Source organism: Amblyomma mixtum, chromosome 6 (assembly GCF_055824585.1).
Source record: "Amblyomma mixtum isolate Tamu chromosome 6, ASM5582458v1, whole genome shotgun sequence".
Taxonomy (NCBI): domain Eukaryota; kingdom Metazoa; phylum Arthropoda; class Arachnida; order Ixodida; family Ixodidae; genus Amblyomma; species Amblyomma mixtum.
This window is the reverse complement of record NC_143017.1, coordinates 98,532,833-98,554,976: the sequence shown is the minus strand read 5'-3', so window position 1 is coordinate 98,554,976 and position 22,144 is coordinate 98,532,833. Positions and strand designations below refer to the sequence as shown.

General features: G+C 44.5%; 1 protein-coding gene and 1 long non-coding RNA gene across 2 annotated transcripts in view; one reads left to right on the top strand and one right to left on the bottom strand.

The window, feature by feature from the left end:
* Positions 1-5,579, bottom strand: part of LOC149339814 (uncharacterized) — a 22,080-nt gene extending 16,501 nt beyond the window's left edge. The window contains exon 1 of the long non-coding RNA XR_016283559.1: positions 5,127-5,579. This is a non-coding gene — a long non-coding RNA (uncharacterized LOC149339814). The remainder of the gene's footprint in view (positions 1-5,126) is intronic.
* LOC149339813 (protein lifeguard 2-like) lies at positions 5,209-22,144 on the top strand. Its single transcript, XM_089548479.1, has 12 exons — positions 5,209-5,440; positions 5,993-6,319; positions 10,943-11,046; positions 11,570-11,634; positions 11,998-12,051; positions 12,240-12,290; positions 12,370-12,409; positions 15,154-15,191; positions 16,093-16,180; positions 16,830-16,919; positions 17,038-17,085; positions 20,154-22,144. The coding sequence occupies exons 2-12, from the start codon at positions 5,998-6,000 to the stop codon at positions 20,298-20,300; spliced, it is 1,047 nt and encodes a 348-aa protein (XP_089404605.1). The 5' UTR covers positions 5,209-5,440; positions 5,993-5,997; the 3' UTR covers positions 20,301-22,144.

The window sequence follows — 22,144 nt, the reverse complement described above, 5'->3', positions numbered from 1 at the left end:
TTGGTTTGGTTTATTGGGGTTTAACGTCCCAAAGCAACTCAGGCTATGAGAGACGCCGTAGTGAAGGGCTCCGGAAATTTACGGGCCTCTAGAATTTCGCCCTCATCGAAATTCGGCCGCCGCGGCCGGGATCGAGCCTATAGTAACGTTACCCATCATATTGGAGCCGTACTTATCTAATCTGTAGGAGAGAATGCTACAAGGGATCGAAACTATAAGCTTCCCAATATGTGTCAATATCCCAGTAGGGAGTTCATTTTATTTATTTATTTATTTATTTTTGCATTGCGTATAAAGCGAGCAAACTGCTAGCAGCGAAGTAAGCTAGCACAGCTGCTGGCAGATCTGACGTCGAATCGCACTGACGAAATGTTTCGATATCACTCGCTTTCCTTAAACAGATAGCGAGTCGAACATTTAACAAATTGAACAGATACAGTCGAGCCCACTTATAACAGCCGCAGATATAACGAACGCTCGCTTAGTACGAACGTGGGCGGTGCTACCGTCAAAATATATATTGGGGCAATGGCACAGTGTCTCACATAGAACGAACTGTTGTGGCCTCAACACTCGGTTAGAGCGAACGCGAAGCTGTCGGACCCCCGTAGTTGACCGAGCCGGCGGTGTTTGGCGCGGTTTCGCTCGACTGCGAACTCGCGGCAGGCGAATTTCGCGCACTTTGTGTTCCCCTGACACGACGCGGCAGTGGCATGTACGGCAGTGACCGGCGGCTGCCTTTTGTCATCGGCAAGTCACGTAAGCCGCGATGCTTTGGAAGCTACGTGCCCGTACGCTACAGGAACAATCCAAAAGCCTGTATGAGTCGTAACTTATTTGCCGAGTGGCTTGTCGAGTTCGACCGCGACATGGCACGAAAAAACAGGAAGGTCCTGCTCGTGCTGGATAACTGTGCGGCGCACCATGTGCAGCCTTCCTTGAGTGCGGTGACAGTGCTCTTCTTGCTTCCCAATGCAACCTGCAAAATTCAGCCGCTGGATATGGGCATCATTCATGCGTTCAAGGTGTGCTACCGGCGGCGCGTCATCCAACGCTTGTTGATCACGATTGATGCTGCCATGCCAGTTCGCATCAGCTTGCTTGCCGCCGTGGAGATGTTGAAAGCGGCGTGGATGGAACTCACCGCGGAGTGCATAGCAAATTGCTTCCGCAAGGCGGGTTTTATGGGCCCAGGCACTGAGGACGCCATAGATGACCCACCGGAAGGCCGGTCGCACGAGGACTTGTGGCAACGCGTCGTTGACACGCAGCTGGCCGGACCTGACGTTGCCTGGGACGATTTCGTTTCTGCTGATGACGACGCCGACATTGCGGAGCCATGCACTGACGAAGCTATTGTGCGTGAAGTGCGAGCCCTTCCTGACTGCCCAGAGACCGACGAGGACGATGACGAGGATACTGCTCTACCGCCGGTTGCTGTGAACGCTTCAACCGCGATCGGTTACTCGTGTGCTGCAGAGGCCTTGGCGATGAACATATTACCGCGCTGGAAAAATTAGAAACGGCAGTGATGCGATCAGCTTTGAAGAAGCAGACATACATCACTAACTTCTTTCAGAAATAAAGTTAAATTTCGTCTCGCTTGCTCTTTTTGCCCGTATTATAGGTGGTCCACTTACTACGAACTTTGGATACAACGAACAAATTCCGCGCGACGATCAAGTTCGTTATAAGTGGGCTCAACTGTAGTGTGACGAATTTCCCTTTTTTTTAACACCGCTGTTTAACGCATGCTTGTTTTTTTGTTTATCTAAAACTCAGCGGTTTTTCCCACAAAGTATGAATTCCTTGAGTTGATTATTTCATTACATTTGCATTAATTCCAAAGTAATCCTTTAACTCTGGTACATCGATCATCTAGGAGCTTTTCTGTTGAAGTGCTGTGAGGAAGGTGGAGTGCGGTTTTGTAGGCTTTGCGTAGGATCACGTCCGCCTGTTGTACCTCACTCTTGATCGGATTGTAGTAGGGGAGGCTGTATGTCACTCGGCTGACTACCAGGCTTCTAACCAGCTCGAGTGTGTCCTCCTCTCGCATGCCATGACGTTTGTGTGAGATGCGCGTGATCATGCGGGCCACTTGTAGAGTGGATGCTTTGAGTAGGACGAGGGTGTGGGTGCAGCGTTAGTTTGACTGTATCCACATCCCTAAGATTCTGATGAGTGTTTTTTCTGGTGTCGACTTCCCCTCGAGGTAGACTTTTAACTTTAAATCGTCGCTAGTGGGGACTGTGCGATTTTGTTTTCCTCTACAAACTCTTAGGAGCTCGGATTTCTCAGTGGAGCATGCTAGCCCTCTTGCTCTGACGTAGTTCTGAACGCAGGTGTCTACCTTTTGTAATTTCTCTTCTTTCTCTCCGAGAGAGCATGTGTTGACCCAGATGGTGATATCGGCATACATGGCATGGTGTATGCCGTCGATTGCTTTTAACTGTTTTGCCAAGCCAATCATGGCTATGTTGAAGAGCGTAGGGGTGATGACCGATCCTTGAGGTGTTCCTTTGTTTGGAGTAAGGAATTTGTCTGATCTGAGCTCCCCCAGGCCAATCGTTGCCGTTCTGTTTGAGAGGAAGGCTTTCACCTAGCCGCAGACTCTCATCCCGCAGTTCAGGTCGTTCATGCCCGTAAGGAGCCATCGCTCGAGGCATCACCCGTTTCCAAAATGGACGAGATGAGGTGCTGCTGACAAACTTTAGCGATGAATGCCGCCACCTCAACAGAGGCACGACGATTGCCTTCTTAAACGAAGTATCCGACGTTCGAGACACTTTTTTTAAGATGGCACACTTCGGTCCTGCGTCGATTATCGCCGCCTGAACAACATAAACAAGACAATGAAGAAGGATGTCTACTGCCTCCCCTGCATCCACGACACATTGTACCGGCTCTGCAACGCTAAGTACTTCTCTTCGATGGATCTCAAAAGCGGCTACTGGTAAATCGAAGCCGATGAAAGAGACAGAGAGAAGACCGCATTCATCACACTGGAGGGCGAATTCGAGTTCAAAGTGATGCTATTCGGACTTTGTTCCACGCCAGCGGCGTTCCAGCGGTCAATGGGTACAGTGGTGGCAGGCCTGCATGAAGTAGTAGATGAAGTCGTTGTCTTCACCTCGAACCTTGATGACCATTTGAAAAGGCTTCGAACAGTGCTGGAAGCAATCAAGTCGTCCGGGCTAATTTTTAAAGCAAAGTGCCACTTCGTCTACGAAGAGCTGCAGTTTCTAGGCCACATCGTAACGAAGGGTGGAGTGCGCCTAGACCCGCAAAAAACAGCTGCTATCGCACAGTTTTCACCACCGACCGACAGGAATGCTGTGCGCAGATTCCTCGGAGTACGCGCGTGAATACCGAAGATTTGTCAATTTTTCGCGCATCGTCGAGCCTCTGACCCAACTGACAAAGGCAGATGTGTCATTTAAATGGAAAGCGCTGCAATCACAAGAAGGAACTACGGCGTCGTTAACAGTCCCCTCCGGTCCACAGGAACTTTGATGGAAACGCAGAGACTGAAATTCACACCGACACAAGCAGCGTGGGCACTGGTGCCGTCCTCGTTTAGAGAAGCGACGGACTGGAGAAAGGAACCACACACGCTGGCCGTTCCCTGTCCAAGAACGAGGCTAACTTTTCGATGACTGAGAAGGAGTGCCCCATAATCTGGGCTAAGACGAAATTCCGCCCCTACCAGTACGGACGACCATTCAAGGTGGTCTGCGATCACCACGCACTGTGCTGGCTTGCCAGTTTGAAGGACCCCTCCGGCCGCCTCGCTCGATAGAGCATGCGCCTCCAGGAGTTCGACATCACCGACGCCTACAAATCTGCACTCAAGCATAGCCATGCGGACTGCCTGTCTCGAGCCCCTGTCGACAAGCCGCCGGAAAAGGACGATGAGGATGCCTTTTTGGGACCCATAGCCCCAGTGACTTCGTGCAACACCAACGCTCGGACCGCGACCTGACCCAAAGCAGGGTTCAAGCGTGGCTTGTCCTCTTTACAAAATGGCATATCCTCGTGAAAAACTTCGCCACTTCGCCCCTAACAAGACTGCGTACCTCCTTATCGTTCCGAGCAGCTTACGAGAAGAAATTCTGCAGGCTTCGCACGACGAACCAATAGCTGGTCAGGAGCAATGACGCCGAACCAATAGCTGGGCAGGAGCAATGACGCAAAAAAGTTTTGTAATGGCTGGTCGCTCACTCTTCAAAGCTGCGCCGTCACGTGGCTAAATTTAACGCTTTGTTTGTGATGCAAAGACGCGGCCAGATTTATCTCGCTTGATCGCATTCAGGCGGAGCCGATTCTACGTTGTTCCAGACCGTTACTTTGCTTGGCCGAGAGCAGCGGGCATTCTGATATTCGACAACCGCAGAGCACGCTTGTTGCTACTCTGCCGTCTAGTCATTCATCAGTTCTTCCTGGGCGCACGTCTGTCCAACGAGCAGTTTCTTTCAGAAGCCCTTTCCGCTGTTTTCCTGACTGCCGTCACCACTACGTGACAATATCATTTGAGTCCAGCACTGGCGGGTGGCGCTGCTTGCGTGCGAGTGGTAGGGTGCCTCGATGCCAGCGCCCGCATCGAGGCACCCTAGCGAGTGGTAGTGATATGAGGGGATGGAATCGCTGCCCTACACGCAGCTGCCGGAATCCCGGAATCGCAGTGATAGCAGTGATAGGTGCTGACGCCACGTCGCCGGCCCTATATGTTGCATCCACGGCGAAAGAGTATACACAGCGGACGCAAATACGGAGCTGTACTGCTTGCCTGCTTTCGCGGTCCGCCCAGATGATAGGATTACGGCAAGTGCATCTGAACTCTTCCATGGATAAATTCGGCGCAGATCTTCCTTCAGGTTCGAGGGCACCACTAGGAGTGGTCAGCTTAAAATTAAACTATACGGTTCGCTCAGGCAATCCTGTTACGGTAGCGAAATTATATAAAAAAAAAGTTAGGTTCAGTTCCGGTTTTCGGTTTTCGGTTCTGCTTTGACCACATCGGGCAATTTTACGATATCAACATGGAGTGCACGCTGTGAAACGCTGTACAGCCCACACCCTCAATGTGGATCGAGACAAAGAGTCGACGAAGTGTTTCAGAGACCTACCTTCGCATCAGGCTGCATGCGATGAAGACCTTGGATTTACCGCGCTGGCAACGCTGCACGACGTAGTACGATCGACCGTCTTGCCCGCGGCGACGCTGCGATCGCGCGCGGCGCAGCGGCGTCTGGGTGGACTTGGTCGTGTTTTGCTCGTGTATTGCGTTGGTTTGCGAAAGCCCACCGGAGGACCGGAGTCCACTGGCGCGCTAGCTGCCATTGCCACTTGTTTGCAAATCACTACTTCCGTCACTTGCCGGATACCCTGACCGCGTCATTTCATGCTCCCTTTGTGGTGGTGTTCACCTGCGTGAAATAGAGTGAGTGGCTTGTTCAGTGCTTTGACTTTGGCCTCGCCGCACAGGGAAATGCCTGCATGATTGTCTGTTCGTGATTGACAGGGCCGCGGTAAATAAGCACGCTGTTTACGTCTCGTCGGTACACACGTACCATCGCACAGTATCCATTAATATTTTCAGAGTGAGCTAAGATTGCCCCGCCAAAGTATATCTGACAACCGTCTCAGTAAGTTGGTAATATCAGCATTCAGGACAATAAAGGAACGCAAAGATTGGTGTGTGTTGTCCGGACATCTGACCTTCAGCGCCTCATTAAATGATTGTTGTATGGACGGTAATACGCTGTTGGAGCTTCGCTGAATAGAAGAATCTGTTTTCGAATATCGTAGAGCCGATATACTTCTAACGTATACTTATCTTTGGGTATAGTTTCGATTTTCGTCGGTGCACTTGCTCAACTGTCTCCCGCACAAGCACTTCTCTTTCGCCGTCATGACCAGATTAGCAGTAGGCATTTCGCCAGAAGGAAATATTACAACAGAACTGATGTTGCCTCGCCTTACCTTGCTGCAGATACCATGTCAACCGGACCATACCCCATGCAGCAGTCGGCCTCGGGGCCACAACCACCACCACCTTTTCTTCAGCCGACTATACCTCTTCCTTATGCCCCCATTGCCCAGCCATCACATGCCGGCATGGCAACTGCGCCGCCTTACCCTCTAAATACTGGATTTCTGCCAATGGTATCGCAGCAAGCTGGAACTCAGCCAGTGCTACAGCAACAGCCCTACATTGGATTTGCACCACAAGACCAGTTTCCAGCGGCTCCACCCCCATATACAGGACCGGGGCAAGACTATGCAGGGCCAGTACAAGACTTTGGAAAGCCATCACCAGGTATATCAGTTTGCATTGAGGTCAGTTTGAATAGATATAGTGGAAGATTTAAATTCGAGTTAACTTTGTAGTCACCTTGGTGCATGCATGAATACTGGGGTAGCAAATTTCGCCAGGAAGTAGCTAAATGCAGTGTCTCATTGCCCACACATGCAAAATAATACACAGGTGATTAAAGTCTCTGTAGGATGGAGTGGTTAAAATTTATGGTTGGGGCTGGGTTTATGGGGTTTAACGTCCCAAAGCGACTCGGGCCATGAGGGACACCGTAGTGAAGGGCTGCGGACATTTCGACCACCTGGGGCTATTTAACGTGCACTGGCAACGCACAGTACACGAACCTTAGAATTTCGCCTCCATCGAAATTCGACCGCCGCATCCGAGATCAAACCCACGTCTTTCGGCTCAGCAGCCGAGCACCATAACCACTGAGCCACCACGGCGGCGTGGTTAAAATTTAGGAATATGCAGGTAGTGTTACTACATGAAAAAAAAGCGAGTGTTTCTGGATGTACGGTGCTAGTAAGTGCTTTCAAAATGACAAGTTATTTGTTTTCGTCTTTGAAAGGTGGTTTCACCCTGGCATTGAGCAAGGTAAAAATGAGCCGAGCATAGATTTTGTATCACATGGCTGTTATTAATTTTTGGATGTGGTTGGTAAAAAACAGAATGTGGCACGGTTAATCATTGTTTAATGGACTGCTTTATTTTAAGAAGCACGCTCTGCCAGTGAGTAACAAAATGGTTTGAAAGATTAGAGGTTTTCTCTGTTTCCTCGAAACTTGCAGTTGTTCACAGTTGAATGACACTGGCTGACTGAGTGCTCCTTTGGAAGCCCATAAAATGGAAATCTTTTGATTTGTAATATAGCATAACAAAGTTCAGACTTGTGATTTCTGCACTTGTTCATTTTGAGCAAAATCGTTTATGGAGGTAGTGTCACCTTCTCAGAATTACCCTTTCAAAAGCTGTGAGGTGCTTTTTTTTTCTGTCTGATGTGGTTACCACTGCACTACCCTGCTAAAGTATATTTATTTGCCTGTCTGGAAGAGCCTGTTCAAGCTAAAGAAGAATGTAAATGCATCCTAGGTGTAAGAAACATGACCTAACAAGGACCTATAGTGATATAGTCGATGGTAGTGCCCATCTAATGAATTACATATCAGGCGCCATTTTTTCTTTCCATTGAAAACAAATATTTTTCCGCCTTAATAGTATATTCAGACCTCAAGAAAGACAATTTCTTTGTTTTTTAGCGCAAAATACCACGGGTAATTTTTTGCACAAATATGCAATTTCCTTGCAAAATGAAACGGTTGGAAACAGTAACATCGAAATGACAGTATTTGTCAAGTGAACACGTAAGGGATCGTGGAATAGATTTCTCTTAAAGGTGCACACTGCAGTCGAAATTGAAAAAAAAAAAATTATTACTGGTAGCAGTATCTGTCTGCATAAAAATGGTGGAAGACATTCTATCCAGCTCACTGTTTTGTTAAATATTATTTGCAGCGTTCACAGTGTGGCATAAAAAAAAATCTATTTGCGACATGAATGATGCTGATTCACGTGAAACAAATAAAATCACTGTTTGGCTCTTGGTTAAGCACAAGTATGCAGTCTACGCTATTGTATACGAAGCGCCTTGAACAGTTATTGCCAACATACTTTGGCACTCCGCTTTGAAGAGACAGTAAGGTCAAATTGAAGTTCACCTGTATCGATAAATTACCACGTTCTGATGACAGAGAAACAATTCTCATTTAAACTGGCGCTTTTATAAGTAAAAAAGACCAAAAAATAACTACATGCATTGTCACCATTGACCGTTGTCTCAAGCAGACTGGGGACATCAAGACAGCTTTTTTGCGGGGATCCCTGAGGCCAGGCTAAACTGCCATCTACTTCCAGTTGCTGATTGCATAGTCCTTTCAGGTCTTGGCATCGCTGGTTTTAATAGAGAGGCAGAAGAAAAAAAGTGGTCTCTTTTTAATTGAAGTGAATTTAGCGCAAAAACGTGACATAAGAAAAACACGAAATCCAGTTGTCTTTGCACTAAATGCGTATTTTGTGGCCGTACAGACGTCAGTGCAGCCACGAAGAGCCACAGGATCCATTTTTACTGAGAACTGAAGTTGGATGGAGTTGCCCTTGATTTCCCTTTAAATGCAAATATTCACTTGATAGAGCATGTAGACGTTTAGATAAAGACAGTGTTATGCTTAATTTGGCTTTCGTAGCTTGTTTGGCTTCATTGTTTCCTGCTATGTCTCATTGTTGGTTGCTGGTAGCCTGTTCTGCTTGCAACAAGGATGCAAGCCTCTGACCATTTTGAGATGCTAGTCTTCATTAACGAAGGCTTTTCTGTTGACAGCTGCAAATGCATAGCAGGAGTTCAAAAATGTAATGTTTTGAAATTCATGTTGACATCTTGTACACATGCTACACATGTTACATTTAGCATACATATCTGGTCAGTTGAAGTGAAATCTACAAGTCATGAGAATCCAAGAAGTCCACTTAATGCAGAAAAATTAAGAACTAAATAGTACCTACAGAAAGGACCTTTTTTGCACAGTTTTGTTTAGCCGGCTGTTTTAGAAAGCATAAACATGCACACTCATGATGCCATTCATGTTGCCAAGTGAGCGGCATGCCTCAAATATATAGTGGATGGCATGCAGAGCTCTGGCTGGTGTTATTGTGGTCTTTTTAATTGCTGCTGTTTGCTTAGTTCAGTGCTTTCACTTTATTATAGACAAAGGAATCAATTATCATTACTCCACATGTAGGAAATCTGTATGGTCTTTAGCGACAAAGTAGTGAACTAATGTTTTGATTCGGAAGTTTTTCAGTAAACATGGTCTCACCAGGTGCTTTGCACTGGTAGATTAAAATCCAGTTTTGCAGAATTAGTTTGAGATAGTAACTGTGGGCCTTAGATTCAAGACAGAAACGCAGCAGCACACAACACACTGCATTATTCTTCTTTCTCTTTAACCCAACTGCCAACTGGTGCACTGGGCTAATCGTGTTATCAACCATTTCTTTACCTGAGGCATTCTGTACATAATGCATTCTGGCTGTTACTCTGAAGGGACTGTAACTTTCAGTGTGATATTAGTTTAGTGTACCTTTTAGAAACATTGATGTGCCGATTTCACACACAAAAATTCAGGGGGGTACTTTGTTTACCTAAAGTACGGTGAGGCAAAAACCTTATGCGCGGTGTTGCTGCTTGTATCACTGATGTGTGGTTAAGAAGTTAATTAAGTGCACAATTGTTTGTGAATCTTAAATGTTGGAGACACTAGAGCGTGTTTGGGAGGCATCCGTCTGATTCGACGCCTTTCTGCAAACACTCTCCAGCGTCTTAGACAAGGAGAAATAATATGCGTTGGCAGGAAGTAGCGTAACCATTAGCATGCTCAGCTGCGGAACGGAAGGATGGTGGTTTGAATCCCATCGTGCACAAAGATTTTTTTTTCTGGTCTGACTAGAAAATCGTGACACCTCTGCTGACAACCTTCTGTCGACAATGATGAGGCATTAAAGGCTTTTGCCTTAAAAAAGAAATGGCTACACTGGAAGTGGAACTACTGCAGAAATAGTGGCACCTGACCATAGATATTTCTGCACTACAGGTGATGACAGTATTGAGACAAGCAGGCTCATTGGGTGTGCAGTGTAAATTGTTACTGAGGGATAAGTGGAAAAGTGACGAGGCACACCTATGGTCAAAAGTTTACAAAACACTATGTTAGTGAAAAAATTTAATTGCAGCCTGCAATTCTTCTGGTGTCCCAGCTAAAGGTAACCAAGCTTTTAAAGAAGACAGTGTACTTGTCCATTGAAACTGACTGAAGGCTTTTGAGAGCCACATCGTCTAGCTTCCAGCATTTTTTCTTTTCCCAGAGCTGCACTCTAAAATACTGCAGGCTAGACCACATGACCCTTAAAAGCCCTTAGTTGGCTTCACTGTGCTGGTACAGCCCGCCTTTTTCTGATGTTGGTTACCTTTATCTAGGACACCAAGCATGCGTGCGTGCATGCGTGCATGTGCAGCCTAACTCTGCAATTGCTCGCTCCACCACTATATCTCGAGCAAAGTGGCCTGGATGCAAGGAAATTGGAATTTTTGGCCAATGTCGTATTCCGTAACTTTTTACCGGCTGGTGTACTTTGTGTATTTAACCTGTTGTTTCCTTAGTTGCAAGTGGATGTTAAAGCACAATACAGAAAAAGTAGCAAAATTCTGCGACAACCACAGTTGTATTATGTCATTACAAACAGCTTCTTTAGCATCGGATGGAGTGATGTGGTAGTCACTTGTGACGCCACTATTTCAACTGCTCAGGCGTGAAATGTGAAATTGTTTGTTCAGTTGGAATTTCTTTGGTTAAAAAGCTATACAGATGGAAAAGTAATCTTGAGGGGCCCCGTTATTTGACTGCACAAAAAGAATATAAGATGCGCAGAAGTTGAGTTACTTTAGAACTCTCGTGTTGTCCTCAAATTACTGACCTGCGACTGCATCATTGAGATTTAGCTGCATATATAGATGGTTAGAGTGTGTGTTCTGAGCCTGCTTCACTCATTTTAAAGGCCTTTATGATTTTCCAGGGCCCGGCTCTCCTAGTGAACCCATGGAAAGAGACACCGTGCCTGCTCTTGAATCCTGGAGTGGGTTCTCGAACAAAGAGATCAGGCGTGTCTTTGTTCGCAAGGTGGGGCACTGTTGTAACTTACTCCTGCTTTTGCCATCTTGTTCACATGTGGTGTCATACGTGGGAAAGCCCACTTGTGGAATTTTGCTCAAGGTCAAGCTTAGCAGCATCCGAATGCGATCGGTTCATGTGATTTAGTTTGGAGAAAAAAGTGAAGAGAACATATTTTTATTGTTTTCCTGGCCCTTTGACCTCAAGCGTTGGATAATTTACCAAGAAATTGTGGCTTTGCCATCGTAAAATTTATGAATGTTGGTGCGTTAGCTAGCACTGGCAAATATTCGAAAATTTTCTAATGTGTGGAAATCCTCGATTATCAATTTCTCGAATACGAATATGAATCAGATATTAAACATATGCGATTCATGTTTGAAATTTTGAATATTTGCGCACCCCTAGTAAGAAGCTTTTGATTGCCACAAAGAAATGCCCTTGAAATGTAAATTGCACTTCCTAAGGCAGCATAGCAGATGTTTAATTTCCTTTCCAACTGAAAAATGTTGACCACTGTGCTTGTTTTCAGGTGTATGCCATCCTCATGGTCCAGCTTGCTATCACTTTTGGCTTCATCGCTTTATTTATATATGAGTGAGTAGCAGCAATACTTGTTCAGTTTTTCCTGACAGTTGTACTAAAACTCCCTAAATCTTTATATGAGTGAGTAGCAGCAATACTTGTTCAGTTTTTCCTGACAGTTGTACTAAAACTCCCTAAATCTTTATATGAGTGAGTAGCAGCAATACTTGTTCAGTTTTTCCTGACAGTTGTACTAAAACTCCCTAAATCTTTATATGAGTGAGTAGCAGCAATACTTGTTCAGTTTTTCCTGACAGTTGTACTAAAACTCCCTAAATCTTTATATGAGTGAGTAGCAGCAATATTTGTTCAGTTTTTCCTGACAGTTGTACTAAAACTCCCTAAATCTTTCTTGCTCTCACTTTTCTCTTGCAGGCCACATGTGAAATTTTTTGTGCAACACAATCTTTCAGCATACATTGCAGCCTAGTAAGTACGCAGTGTTTATTTGCCACCATACGTAAATGCTAAGCATGAGTGATCTCAACGGACTTTTTAGAAGCCTCGCATTGTTCAAGTTTACCTGTTTTTTACCGGAAATTAGCGCTCATAACAAGCTTTTCAGGCCTGCTAGTAGTGGTTAATTTTACATTGCATTGCATCTCTCTTTTTTTCAGTGTGGCCTTTTTTGTCATCTATATATTACTGGTGTGTTGTGAAAGCCTGAGGTAAGTAATTTCATTCGGTCTAGAAGTTCAAATCTCTGGCATCAGACACGGGTAACAGTTGCGTGTTTCGCTTTTGCAGACGGACTTACCCCACAAACATCATCCTGCTGTTTATCTTTGTAAGTGTCTTAATTAACACAGCCGTTTATGTGCGTATGCATGCATTTCAATGTCATTTGGTGTGCTGAGTGTTTGCTACTGTACCAGTACATCCTTTTTGTGAAAAAAAAAATATCTGCTGCCGGAATGTCTGCTGTCATTGCATTTTTGCAATCATTGCAGCTATTAGAGAAGCCAACAGCCACAGCAACCAAGGGGCACAGGGGATTTTTTTTTAATTAATATTTTTATTTTGTGGTGTTGATCAATTTAGAATATTACTGAATATGTTATCGCTTAAAGCTAATTGATAGAAAAGCAGAAGAAAAAACAACCACATGCCGCCGGTGGGATCCGAACCCACGACCTCCGAATTACGCGTCCGGTGCTCTACCTCTGAGCTACGGCGACGGCTGTCAAACCTTCTGCTTTCGCGGGTATTTATATTTACAAGTAACCTAACCTTGAGAGTGTTCATCAGCGCCACCCACGTTCATAAGTGGCGGCCGTAGAACGTCCTGAGTTACCGCAGGTGTGACGTAGAACGTCATCGAACTGAGTGGGTGGAAGCTGCGTGAGAGCCCTCTTATGCTTCCTATGGCGTCAAGGCTGCCAGAACCGAGGCCCTCGCTAAGCAATTAAGCAAACAAGGGAAGGGTTTGCACAGGGGATTTTTTTTTTAATTAATATTTTTATTTTGTGGTGTTGATCAATTTAGAATATTACTGAATATGTTATCGCTTAAAGCTAATTGATAGAAAAGCAGAAGAAAAAACAACCACAGGTAGAGTTGTGTTTTTTTATGATTTAACTTTAGCCTAGCAAATGGCCAACAGCTTGCTGTGCACCATTGTTGGAAAATTTGACATTTGGTACTGAATACTGAAGAGTAGACAGCATGTGCGGTTACATTTGTATTCATAAATATCTGAACACGTATGAACACACGAAGTAAAGTAGGAGGGGTGTCTACTTGATGTCACTGAGGCCCCTGAATGGCTCCTGTCTCATTCTCTCAGAAATCATATATGAAGCTTTATTAATCCCCAGCATGTTTTGACCTCTCGCTTCTAAATCATTCTTTTCACACTTATCCTCAAATTCATCAGCCTCATGAAAACGAATGTTAAAAAGAGGTTTAAAATTTCTAATTGACTGAAGATACCCCTCTGGATTACGCACTAGATACCCACAAATTTCCTTGCGGTGTCATCAGCTTTGTGAACTGGAAAACCAACGTCTAGAAGGCTGATTTTCGGGGAGAAATCGGGTTTAACCCGATCGTTAAGAAATATGTTCGGGGTGCAAGTGTCCGGTAAAATCGAAATTTACACGAAAATAAAGGGCCCTAGTTAAAGGTGTTGCACACGTGATCATCTTGGAGATGGCCTGCGGCAGGTCAGTGCCATCAGTACATCACTTATTCTGTCACTTCTGACGGAATGTCCATTACCCTGCAATAATTTTTTTGCAGCAACTTTTGCCGGCACTAGTGCAAGCGCTCGCACTTTCCAGCATTTCTTTCTAGGGATGTGCGAATATCAAATTCTTCGAATACGAATACTTGGATCCGAATATCGAATCGAATATCGAATAATCAAGGACAGACGCATTTAACCACTACAAAACATTTATTTGAGCACCCAAGAACATCACAGTTCAACTATCAGTGATGAAATGAACACAAAAGGTGTGTGTGGCTGCACAAAAAGAATCAAAGTCGCGAACATTATTATTACAAGAGTGGAAATATCAGAGAAAATGGCTAGTACACAACATTGATTACGGCTTGCTTGGCATAAGCACAAAAGCGCGCTGCTGGGATGAACATAAAAGGTTGTTGTGAAGGAAAACCAGCTGCTCCACATGGTATGGCAGAAGTCGTTACCTTCTAGCTGAAACGACTTCTCTAGCCACAGAAAATGCCCTCTCACTTGGCACTGAACTGGCACGTATTGCGAGGTACTTCGTGCACAGCTCTGACTATACCAGCTTCGCAGGTATAGCCACAAAGAAGCTCACCAGCGCAGTCAGCTACGGCAAGGCCCAACGTTACGCATTGCTCTGAGCGCCGCCGTGTTGTTATGTCTCTGTCGATATGACTTGCGGACCGAAATGAACGGCGGTGTTCGCATAGAATATTCGGCTATATTTCGTGCTATATTCGATCGCGCCTATATTCGATCGCTATATTCGATCGCGCCTGATCGAATATTCGAGACGACACGAATACTTAGATTTCGAATCGAATTCGAATACTAAAAATATAATATTCGAATTATATTCGAAACTTTCGAATATTCGCACACCCCTATTTCTTTCATTTTCTTTAACATAGCAGTGTCCCTCCTCGATTTCCAAATTCCTTCATATTTCATAGACTGTCCCAGTTCTGTTTGATGAATACCTGTTTGCATTCATGAGGTGGTCACGGACTCAAGGAATTATTATGCAATGGAGAAATGAGGTGACCCTGGCAGTAGGGAAATCGAATGGCCATATCAGGCTGACATTTCTGCTGTCTTTCAAGTGGTCATCTGGAATCTTAGAGCAAATGTGCCATTATATTCGTGAAGCCATATGATTTCAAGTATTTGTTGCTCTTTGCTACAAGGAAATTGCCTAACATACCACTTATTGTTTCCGGCTTTAACTGTTTAGGCTAAACTTCACTGATATTATTTCATTGTACCCAAGCCCTGCTTATTTAACAGCGCTACAGAATTAATGTGACCGTTACTAACTATGAAGTCATTTTCCGCAGACCCTGGTGATGTCCTACATGGTTGGTGTGATATCAAGGTATGAACCTTGAGAAGTTATGTACTTCTCCATTTAATGATTGCATCCAGCTGTAATGGTTACGTTAGATTAGTGACTGGGTTTAGAGACCTGAGCATTTCCCACTAATTCTGGACACCTACAGCAGCTCATTTTCCAGTAATGTTAGAGAGTTCAGTGTCAGTTTTTGAACCACTGATCACTATATTGAGGCTAATAGTGGCAATTTCTTGTAGTCAGTCATATATCTAAATTCACGAACTTTTTCACTTGCATGCTGCCGCTTGTAGTCACCAGTTCCCATGCTAGTGCTGTTGTGATAGGTGAAAATTGTGAAGAGTTCCTGAAAACAAGAAATGCTTTCTACCACCAGCTTTCATAACTAGCCCTTGAACCGCCATAGCAGTATGCTAATCTTTGTTGTGTCTTTTTAGTCTTGCCATTGTCATCGTTCACTGTACACTCTATGCACAGTGCTAGTTTTGCTAACACCTTTGTGTAGCATAGTTTAATTGCTGTTCAGGAGGCAAGATCAGTAGGAATATCTCCACAGACTGGGCGGCTGTTTTAGAGCAGGCTCTCTTGCACTTATGGTTTCTTTTGAAGCAAATAAAATTTGCTTAGGTTTGAATTCGATTTTGCTTCAGTTTTGGTGTCCAGACCAGCGTAACCGGGAATAAGCTTTCATTTGACCTTTTACTTTAGAGCGTCGTCTTGTCTCATCTTTTTAGAATAAATTTTTATGAACTGAATGCAGTGCTGCCCTTATTCTTGAAGACTACCTTTAGCCTACACTACGTCTAGCGTGCACTCCCATTCCCCATCAGTGCCAATGAATCAGCCTTGTTGAAGCTAACTTCGTTCATTGCTGAAGAAATGGTTGAAGCAGCACATATAACCATTTGCTTTATTTTTTTCCCAGCTTTCATGACACCGACACTGTCCTCATGGCTGCTGGAATATGTGCGGCTTGCTGCTTGGCTGTCTCAGTCTTCTCCTGCCACACAAAGGCATGTGAAAACATGATTTTCTCTAATGGCATTTACTGCTGAAAGCTGACTTGCATGTGTCATGTTTGGTTTGGTTTATGGGGTTTAACGTCCCAAAGCGACTCGGGCTATGAGAGACGCATGTGTCATGTGCAAGAGCAACGAAAGTAACGGATGTAAATTTCAGGTGCTAAAGTGTTTTTGTATCTGTGCGCTGTACCAGCTGAGCTGTTGCCAACAGATGGACATGATTGGGTTGGTCAGCCACTTGAAGTGGAGGCTTATCAGCTGGCGTTTCTTAGTAGAAATGTTGTCGCACCAGTTGATAATAATTTTATTATGACAATATTTTATTCCCCCATTTGAAATGAACTCCATCTATGGTAGGTTTGTAATGGAGACAGACAGGATAGTCTGGAGGTGTCCCTCTGTTTGACCTTTGATAGTTACATATTTTCCAAAAAAAGAAGAGAAGTTTTTAAAAAAAGCAGTTTGACTGTGCTCAAGTAGATGATAATTTGCTGTAATTAACATCCATCTAATAATTGTAATGGGTGGTGGACCTTAATTGCAGTGGTTTCTCTATCACTTCTGTTATCTGATAGTGCTTGCTTTACTCCACAGCAGCTGACATGTTCTAATCTGCTTTCTCTTTTGGTTTTCTATCCAGTTTGACTTCACGAGCTGCGCTGGCTTCCTTTTCGTTGCTGTCTGGGCTCTGTTTCTGTTCGGCATCCTCACCATCTTTACGTACAACAGGGTATGCGACAGCACGGTTTTATTATTCCAGATTTTTCCAAGAATAAATGTGGTTGCTTATATGGCAGCTGTGTATTTCGCACCGGAAAGGCACCTGACGCTGGCTTGGTTCATTCCAGATTCTGAACACTGTGTATGCCGTCCTGGGTGCAGTTCTCTTCATGGCGGTGAGTGAATGGATATGCGGCAGTAGCCCTAGCAGCGTGGAAGATGCATCATGATTAATGAAATTCCTAAGCCTTGAGTTGGATGTGGTAAACGATGATGTTGCAATCGTTTTTTTTTTTTACGGCAAGAGCTGTCACTGGGACACCACCGCAGATGGTCGTCTAAGTGAAGCCCCTTGTAGTTGTAGTAGAAATCTGCAAGCTTAGGAAAGCCAAGCCAAGAGAGAAGAAGTGAAAAAGAAACCAAGCCTGGAGAGATGAGGAAGATGAGGAGGGGAGAAAAATGGAGGGACGTCACAGCTCTCGCCTTATGTTCTTAACTAAGCCATAGTCTAGTTAGGTCAGCCCTTTTTTTTGTGCATGACATTTCATGGGCGCAGCTAATTAGGCGCAGGATGCTATGGGTAGCTATCCACAAGCTTTTGAGGGGTAGCTTTCTGTGAAACCAAACTGTACACTCAGCACCAGACTTTCGCGGAGTGCTTGAGGGATGTACTACTCTGCGAACAAACCTACACGTAGCTGCAGTTATTATGCCCTAGGAACAAAACTTGAACGAAAGTAGAGCCACATAGGCCTACAAGCTGGGTAGGTACTGCTGTTCAGCTTGGTTTCTATTGTCTGCTGCCCATTGCTCAAGCACTTCATGCCATGATGCTGACTGTACTCTGCTGCTTGAAAGCTTAAGATATGTGTGATCCTGATTTGCCATATTAGTGCCAAAAAAGTTCTGTATAATAGTGGTGGACCAGCAGTCTTCAGAGTAGAAGCTCTGCATGTCACGTGGTTTAGCGATGACAGGGCAGCTGTACAAGCTCTTGTGTGAGTAATACATACCCTTTTGTGGCACGACGTGAATGACTGTGGCTGAGAATTCTCAAGTCTTTTTTCTTTTTTTTTTAAGCATCTAGCATTCTTTTTATGAAGTTGATGATGCTAACAAAATTTGAAATCTCTGCTGGACAGATAGGAGGGCCCTTTCATGTCTAAATAAAATAATTGTGCATTTCGATGGAGGTGAAATGCAAAAGGCTCCAGTGTGCGCTGAGTGCACTGTGCAGTGTAGAAAGATCTCCAGGTCAAAATTATTCCAGAGCCCTCCACTGTGGCACCCCTTTCTCTCTTTCTTCTTTCCCTCCCACTTTACTCCCTTCACTTATGGTGCAGTTTGGGTGTACACCGAGATGAGAGACAGTTACTGCACCATTTCTTTTCCTCAAAAACCAATTTTTTCCAATTTTTAATTTTCCAACACAAGAAATACAGGAAGAGGTCGCAAAGTTCTACAAAAAGCCCAGCGATTGCTGTCTGGTGCCTCTCTTTCACATTGTGGAATGTTTAACTAAAGTTGACTGTAGCTTCACCAGGGTGGAAATTTGGGCAAGTCGGTATTGATGCATAACATAAGAGTAGCGCAAAACCAGGACCTTTTGTCCTTTTGTCAAACCTTTTGTCCGTCGTCCTGGTTTTTCGCTACTCTTATGACTGTAGCTTAGGTTATCGTTGTAGGAACAGTTGTTGGTGATAGGAAATTAATTGGGCATAAATGTGTTTGGCTGGAAAATAAGGCTGCAATTCTGGGACCATGGAAGTTAGCGTCATGTGTGACTTCCTGAATTTTTTTGAGCCATTCGTTTGTTCTAAGTGTACTTATAAACTTCCACATTTTTATGATAGTAGAACATAATGCATGTCTGAAAGAGGTATAGTGGTATAGGATGTATCAGATCAGTTCATGAATAACAGCTTACCAGCATCTCTCAAGAGGGAGGTATATAATCCTGGTGAATTTATTATCCGGTTATGAGGTAGAAACTTGGAGGCTAACGAAAAGGCTTGAAATTATATTGAAAACGGTGCAGAGAGCTATTGATAGAAAAATGGTACGTATATAACATTGAGGCAGGAAGCAAACAGAATGGGTCACAGAACAAACGAGAGTTAATGATTTCTTTGCTGAAATCAAGAAATGGACATGGGAAGGCGTGTAATGTGAATAGATGGTCACTAGGGGGCAGAGAAGTAGGGTTTTGGGGGAAAGACAAGCTTAGGAAGGGGATACAGAGTTGGGAAGTTTGTGGTGATAGGGTGGCCACAGCTCACGCAGGGCAGTGTTATAGAAGGTCATTGCGAGAGCTCTTTGTCCAGTGAACATTGTTAGGCAGAAGGTGATAAGTGGATGTAGTCCAGCTGGCCTCCTGTACAGAGTACCCGGAGGTGCAAAAGGCCAACTGAAAACGTCTCGCCTTTTAAGTCTGCTTCTGGCAGCAAGTACGATGGCAGTTTTAATTTAGTAGTATGGTTTGGCATTTTTAAGGCGGAATTTCTAAGGCCTTTAATGCCTCATCGTTTTAAGCAGGGATTGTCGACAGAAATGTCACGCTTTTCAATTGGTCTAAACGGTCGTGACGTCACAGTGCGCGAATTTCAAACGGGGCCAATTGTACTTTGGCTTCTAACCATGCAGCCAATTAAAGGGATCGTATAGTGATGCTCCAAGTAAGTGGGACTGAGTTTAGTTAATTGATTACTTAACCAATTGACCTAATTAACCTTTCGGGTCATACCAGATAAATAAATAAAACCGAGTAGGAAATTGGCCGAGCTAGGGAATCGAACCTCAGTCTCCGGAGTGTGAGACGAGCACGCTACCACTCCGCCATGCCAGCTCGATGGTTTGGAATGAACAAAGGCGCGTCTAGTGAATACAGTGTCTTCGTTCACTCCCATCTTCCTCCCTTCCCGTTACAGTGAGGTTTAGGTGTCCACCAAGATATGAGAGACAGACACATTTCCTTTCCTCAAAAACCAATTTATCGAGGAGCAAGGCGTAGAACCGAACGGCGATAGCGTTCTGTGGATTCCCTGGCAGCGTTGCAAGACGCTGTCGCGTTCCGCTCTTAGAGGCGAAGCTTAACATCTTAACCACACATCAGTGACATAAGCAGCAACACGGCGCTTAAGGCTTTCGCCTCACTGCACTTTAGGTCAACAAAGTGCCCCCTGAATTTTTCTTTTTTCATTTGAGCCCATGTGACAGCTTGAATACTGTCTTTGGTTGGTTACAGTTCCTGGCCTTTGACACTCAGATGCTCATGGGCGGTCGGAAGCTGGAACTGAGTCCGGAGGAACACATCTTTGCTGCACTGCAGCTCTACATGGACATTGTACGGATCTTCCTGTTCATCTTGAGAATCATGGGCAGCAAGCGCTGAATCTCGGTGTTTAGCCGTGGCTTTGATCTCTTGCTAAGCTGCTTTCGCGAGTCTCTTCTCTTCAGCAGCGTTTTGCAAAGCATTCTGCGGGTGTAATAGGGGATATTCGAAATTCCGCAAGTGCGCTTTCCCGCATAACTATGTTGCCCCAAACAAGATGGCCGACTTCGCTATAAAGGAACTAGGTGGTCTACAGGAAAGGCGCTAAAGGTGTGGATAGAATGTAATAAACGTATTTTGGAAGAATCAAACAAAAAAAACAGTCTTTCTTGCTTTGTCTCAGCTGGAAACGCATGGTCAGCCATCTTGTTTGGGACAACATTGTTATGCGGGAAAGCGCACTTGCGGAATTTTGAATATCCCCTATTGTGAGAGCCTCTCATAGAATCTGTGTTGCTAAGATGGGTCTCAATGTCTTGCAGATTAGTCTGCTTGCATGCACAGCATTCATCTGGGCTTACGACATTAACTCAAGACAGTGAAAGGTGCTGCGAGAGATGTCGCTTTCATTGCTTGGCTGTGTGGAGGAGAAAAGAAAAGACTCAGTGGAGGTGGTCAGGTTAAAAAGTGGTACCAAGCAATGGAGATCATAAACAGGCACTGTGGTATTTATTCGTTACAAGCATAGCTGCCATTGTCTAGCGACAAACTTACTGAAAGTTAAATCCAGGTTTAACTGTCAGATACTTCAGCCCTGAATTAAGAGAGAGATTTGCGCGATTTATGCACTGCTAGCAGATTGTGCATAGCCTGAAGGCGAAAAGAAAAAAAAAAATACCTGGTAGCACATATACCTGCTGCACTTGGCCATGCTTGTCAATGGAGCTACTCGTTCAAACTGTATGGTAAACACACTTATATCAATGTACTTGCCAAAGTGACTGCGAATTGTGCATATAAATTGTGTACATTGTGATGGGACATGTTTCTGCCAACATAGTTTACTGGAAGTGAATGTTGGAGTCTTGTACATAAGCATTGCTTTTGTTTACTTGGCGTTTACTCCTTTTACCACTAGCTTACTGCTGATATCAAAAAGCAGATGTTAGTGTTTCTTTTCTCTATTTTACATGGGTCTTGAGCCTTGCAGAGGAAAGATGTGTCTGTGTTCAGTACAGTCGGGCCATGAGCCAGCAGGCTGGATGTTTCCATTACGCGAAGTTAGTCGGTAGATGAATAGGTGTGTGTAGTGTTCATTGGCACTAGTGTACTTCGTCATGGCACTCGGTGAACATTGAGATAATGACTTCATCACGACTCGCTGGTCTTATGGCATTAGAAGGAATGGTCCGCAGATGTGATCTTTACTTCGTGGGAGACCTGTGCCAGTGTTAATGTACTCCTTATATAACCCTACAGAACTCTCCTCAAGGTGCATGACGTGCAACCAGTAGTTCTAGAAAGTGGATAGCTGGGGAGATAATTCATTCATTAACAGGTTCACACTTTTGTGCACTAGTCTTTCATTTGTGGATACATGTCCATTTTTTTGTTGAATGGGCACAAGTGCATTGTGTTGTGTAGGTGTTTTTGCAGTGCCGAAATATGGGTTATTTTTTTTACTTCGGCACAGTTTTTTGACTGCCTAAATCAAGGCTGCCATGTGAAGTAGTTTCCTTTGAAAAAATTTCACTTGCTGTTGTGTACACATAGCTATTGAACAAGACATTAGCCAAGTCCTATAGGTTTGGTCAAACCACCAAGGCAAAACCCACCTGGCAGACAGGTTGGCGTTTTGTTTTGTAGGCCAACCATTTGTCTGGACCAAGTGTTGTGTATTAGCAGTGTCAAGATCTACGTAATTTTGTATGTGTTATGGTAAAATAAAACGTCTCGTTAGAAAA